This window comes from Arachis stenosperma, chromosome 3, assembly GCF_014773155.1.
Source record: "Arachis stenosperma cultivar V10309 chromosome 3, arast.V10309.gnm1.PFL2, whole genome shotgun sequence".
Lineage (NCBI taxonomy): Eukaryota > Viridiplantae > Streptophyta > Magnoliopsida > Fabales > Fabaceae > Arachis > Arachis stenosperma.
Window position 1 is genome coordinate 4,313,874 of NC_080379.1, and position 5,400 is coordinate 4,319,273.

The following is a 5,400-nucleotide window of genomic DNA, read 5'->3' on the forward strand; positions in this document are numbered from 1 at the left end:
AGATGTCCCATAAGTTATAGTTGTAGGGTATCAAGATGATAATGAAACTAAGGTTCCTAAATAATTTGCAAATAGCACTAAGCATGGGTCAAGGCGATCGATGTGGTGGGAAACCAGGCATGTGTCATTTGTCTTGAGAATTGAAGTATATGTGTATATAACTATATATATATATATATATATATATATATATATATATATATATATAAAATACCGGCAAAAAATATCTATGTTGCAGAAAATTAAGTTTAATTAACAAGCTCACTATACGTGACCAAAATGGATAAATGTGTCATGAATTATTAATTCTTTTTTTCTAATACAAAAATCTCTCATTAGTAAGTGTTAGGATCTTAATATGTTGTATTATTTGTGCATATATATATAGCTCCACACCAGACTCATTTACTGAATTCAAAATCCTCAGTAATTAAGTTATTTTTTAAGAATGTTTATGCAAAAGTTTTAATTTCTTAGAGCCATCAATCAAACATGAGAAGAGATGAGGAGTTTATAAGCATTTGTGTCTTCATTCACGGTCCACATATGTGTCTATCATCCAGATTTGGCCATCATAGCCCGGTGGACTTCAAAGTTCAGTTTTTCTCTATAAAAAATTGTGATTTTAGGTTAATTTTTAACGATATTATATAATCAATAAAATTTATTTTTTTTGTTAATATTTAATTGATAAAAATATTTTTTTTATATTAAATTCTAAAAATTTAGTTTTATATGTACATTTAATTATGTAGTGTTACATCATCAAATATAATTATTTTTTATATTAATATCATAAATGATCATTTAAAAAATAGATATAATTAAATAAAATATTGATAAACAATATTAATTATATAAATGATATAAAATATTAGTTAATGTTAGTTAATATTGATCCTGACATTTTTCTTAAATTTGTACTAAACTATTTTATAATTTCGTACAGTTTTAACTTTTTCCCCCCTGTATACCATAAATAATCAAGTTTGCAGAGCTGGATCGTTAATGTTGTACACTTCACTAGTTTCCTCAACTTGAATATTCATCTCTCTTTCAGTCTACTACTCTCTATCAAGAGAAATAATTGCATGACAAATAAGTCTAAGACGCATCATTATAAGATTCTTAACACGATAGAGGGAATATGTCATACTGTTATTGTGTTTAATTATATCAAACAAATTTGTACTTATTTAAGATATATTTATACAAACTAAAGATAAAAAAAAGGACAATGAGAATATGAGATAGAAAAATACTATATATATATATGAAAGCAACAAACGAAAACAACCACGTACATATATATAGTGTAAATTCTGTATTAATTCTTATTTTGTTACGGTTGTTTAATTAGTACACTACTGCTGCAGTTTCCCTATCAAGTCATACATACTCATATCATCTATCTAATTACATCAGGCTACCTCAAATCGCTGGATGAAAATCTTCACCAAAGATCTCTGGTTCGGTCATATATATTTGTCCTTGCTGTAAAAAAACAAAAGAATATCGCTGTCTAACGTTGATGCATCTCAAGTTATGAGGGGCTAGTTATGTAGTCCCCTATATGCTAAACATTAGAGACTTGCGTAGGAAATAATTTTGAGAAAAACGTTAAAAGAGACTAACACTTTTAGTATTTTAATTTTAGTAGAAAGAATAGGAAATTAATTAGTAATGACTCTGAAACAGAAGTTATGTCACATGTATGGATATGTATCTATTCGCTTAATCTAAACTTGATCAACTTAGTTATCATGTATCTTCATTTAATTTAAACTTGATCAAAATCCAACACCCCTTCCCTTCACTTTTTAGTTTTTCCATCCAAAACTACTAAATATTTATCTCGCTTCATAAATATAGAATTGTGGAGGGATAAGTTTCAAGGGTAAACGAAATTCAGAAAGAATTGCGAACACCTTGCATGCTAGCATCATATATATATATATATGAGTCCATATCAATTAATGTGTCACGAGCAACTAAGCTGCTATATTTGAATTCGTTGCCAATTGCAACTTGACCTGCTAGCCTGCCACCACAGTAATAATCCAAGCATATGGTACCTAAATAGAGACAAAACTTAGCTGCTGTAATAATCCACATTATTTTATTTTCGTAACGATAATATCCACATTATATTATCCTAGCTGAACTTGGCCATTACCACCATCAACCTCAGCGGAATTGGGTTTTGCCCAGAATTTACCAAAAGACCCTTGCATTTCCTCAAGGGTCTTGCCCCTCGTTTCAGGGAGCATGGTGTAGAAGAATATCCAGCCAAGCAAGGCAATCCCCGAAAAGAGGAAAAACGCGCCCCCAATAGTAATGGCCTTGGAGAGGGACAAAAACGTCATTGTCACCACGCCACTCGTGACCCTATTTACCACAACGCCCGCAGCCGTACCCTGCGCCCTCAGCCTCAACGGAAAGATCTCAGAGCAATAAACCGACCACATGGGCCCCGCACCAATCGAGAACGTGGCCACAAAAGACAACACAGTGGCAAGGCTCAATCCAACGGCCCAGGTCACCTTGTGATCCGAGTGATCAATGATCGTGAGGCTGGTAGCGAGCGTGAGAAGCGAGAGCATCATTCCGCCAATACTGCAGAGTAACAGGGGACGCCTCCCCACGCGGTCCAAAGTAAACGTGGCAACCAAAATGAAAACCGTCTTAACAAACCCAACGGCCACAGTTGCAAGTAGTATCTCCGTGTCGCTGTTGATCCCAGCCTTCTCGAATATTCGCGGGCTGTACAAAACGACGGCGTCGATGCCAGAAGATTGTTGGAAGAAGTGTAGACCAAGGGCTGCGATTAGAATGTGACGAACCGCGGGTGTAGGGTAGAGGAAAAGCTCCTTCCATACAGCCTGGCCGGTGTTCTGCTTTGCGACCTGAACGACGTCGTCGTTGCAGTCTTGTGCGATTCCCGCGGCTCTTTTGATGTCTGATAAGCGTTGTTGTGCTTCTTCTTTTGTGTCGGAGGTTTTGTTTAGCACTTTTGTTGCTTCGCCCAGGCGACCCTTCATTACGAGCCACCTTGGTGACTCTGGTACAGCTAACACTCCAATGGCTAAAACCATAGCAGGTATAGCTCCGATTCCGAGCATCATTCTCCAACCGACTTGGAGTTTCATCTTTGAGAATGCAAAGTTTGAAATGTATCCCAGTAATATCCCTCCATTTATGAATACCTGCATTTACATGAGACTTTTTAATTTGGAGAGTATGGGCAATGCTTTTTTTTAATTAATGTTAATTTAAACGTAAAAAAAAATATAAAAAAAAGTATTTACTAAAAGGGTAGTGCTATCTTACTAAAATCTGACAACTTGAGTTAGACTAGACATGAAGTCCATCTACTAAATAAAATCACATCTAAATTAATTATGATTTAATCCTAATTTATCACATGTTGGTAATAGTTAGCAGACTCTCTTTTGTTAACATATACTTTTCCTTACTAAAACAAAAGATTCGCTCGAATCAACACTGAAATATCTTGTCTAAACTTAATTATGTCTCTGATAGTGACACTTACCTACAACAATTCATTAAATATAATAAAACAAAGTTCAGTATATTCAAATAATTTGTCGAAGCTACGCACATTTACAGGGAATATGTGTTTCAATGTTAAAAAAAATTTAAAATTTAGGTGCAGTGAAGTTGATAGATAAAAATTGTTAAATAATTTAATTAATTTAACTAAATTTTTATCTAATGTTCTTAAATTGCACCTGGCTTTTCACTTTCAAAAAAGTTGTTTAAAAAGTTATTAATTTGGTTTTCAGCTAAAATGATAGAGTAGGAGAAGAAAAGCAACCTCAGGGAATGAGGTGAGGAATCCACGGGAGGAAGCAGGGGAGATTTCGGCGATGTAGACGGAAGCAACGACGGCGCCGTAGCCGATGCCAATACCAGCAACAAAACGGCCAAACATAAGGAATGCATAGTTGGGAGAGAAGCCCATCAATATGGCTCCGGCGAATAAGATTGCGCCGGCAAGCGCTATGGTGTATCGACGACCAATCCAGTCGGAGGTTCTTCCTGAGAGGCATGACCCTACTAGAGAATACAAGTTTATGATTCCCAGCAGAATCTCAATTTTCACATCTGATATCTTCAAGTCTCTTTGTATGTACATTGCTGCTCCACTCATAACCCCAATGTCTATGCAACATAAACAACATGTAATTAATTAATTAATTAACCCTCATTCATTTTTTTAGTATTAAAAAAATAGTATTTGTTTTTGTCTTTTTCCTTCAACAAGAGATGTTTTCATTTTCTCTAGAAACTAAGCGAAAAGTGAAAGGATAAGATATTGAAGCTATGGTGAACCAATAACGGGGTTAATTAATTATATACTTATATGTGTGCATGTGTGATGATGCTGTAGCTAATTAGTGGTACTTACCATAACCAAGCAAGATGGTAGTCATGGAAACCAAAGTGGCACAAGCAAAAGCATAGTTGTTTCGCTTAGGCTTCTTTTGTGGATCGAAATCCTCAAGGCTCCTGTTCTTGCCCTCTGCTTCAACTTCTTCTTTTCCCATATTCATCATCTGTCTTCACTGCTAATGAAAGTGTATGTATTAGTTGTGAATAATGAGCGTGTGAGATACTTTATATTGCTATATTAATGATTAATTATCATGATAATAGAGAAGAGAGGAAGGAGTGGTGGTGGATACTTGCCATAAAGTAAAATATATATATGATGCAGATGTTTTGGTATAGACGTAAGTTTAAGGTAGTAATAATTAAAACGTGAATATTCCTATTAGACGAGTTAGCTTATGGTAATGCAAAAAATGAGATGATGATGATGTCATGTGGTGTTCCTAGGCAGGAGCAATGCTACCGAGTAGTGGAAGTCACACTCTCACTCACATGTATGATAAATTTATAATTAATTATTAATATAAAATATATCTTAAAAATAAATTAATTGATACATGTATTCAAATAGTAGTAGTAAAGTGTCCAACTCTCTCTCAAAAACGTCATTTTCAGAGTGCCTAATTTCCACACTTCTCTTTCTTCGTAACCCCATATGATTGTGGAGATAGAATTCTGCATGTTACCAATCTTGTGGCTCACACTAATCAAGCCACTTCCAAAACACATATCCCCACCACCATAACAACAATTAATAAGCATATGCAATCTGCATCGCCTTTTATATATATTTTATTCATGCTAGAAATTGCTCTATTGGACCCTTTATATATTTGAAGACAATAAAAAAATAATATTATTATTATTTCTGTCACTGGCAACTAGGATAAAGTTAAATTCACCTGCTACCACAATAATGGAAGCAGCTTTGACTAATGCTACTTTTCTTGTCATTATTTTGACTGGCAGTGTTGACAAAAATTA

The 5,400-nt window shown here is 34.5% G+C and overlaps 1 protein-coding gene across 1 annotated transcript; it reads right to left on the minus strand.

Annotated features, from left to right (window-relative positions):
* Positions 1–1,865: 1,865 nt before the first annotated feature.
* Positions 1,866–4,699, minus strand: LOC130969733 (polyol transporter 5-like). The gene is made up of 3 exons (XM_057895596.1): positions 4,433–4,699; positions 3,839–4,185; positions 1,866–3,206 (listed from the first exon to the last, which is right to left on the minus strand). The coding sequence occupies exons 1-3, from the start codon at positions 4,578–4,580 to the stop codon at positions 2,151–2,153; spliced, it is 1,551 nt and encodes a 516-aa protein (XP_057751579.1). The 5' UTR covers positions 4,581–4,699; the 3' UTR covers positions 1,866–2,150.
* Positions 4,700–5,400: the final 701 nt, after the last annotated feature.

What these genes read in the sequence shown, in the direction of transcription:
- LOC130969733 (XM_057895596.1), bottom strand. Translation starts at nt 4,580, where the DNA reads ATGATGAATATGGGAAAAGAAGAAGTTGAAGCAGAGGGCAAGAACAGG. An exon ending in TACCATCTTGCTTGGTTATG is followed by an intron (nt 4,186 to 4,432) that starts GTAAGTACCACT and finishes TATGTTGCATAG; the next exon opens with ACATTGGGGTTATGAGTGGA. An exon ending in TCCTCACCTCATTCCCTGAG is followed by an intron (nt 3,207 to 3,838) that starts GTTGCTTTTCTT and finishes ATGTAAATGCAG; the next exon opens with GTATTCATAAATGGAGGGAT.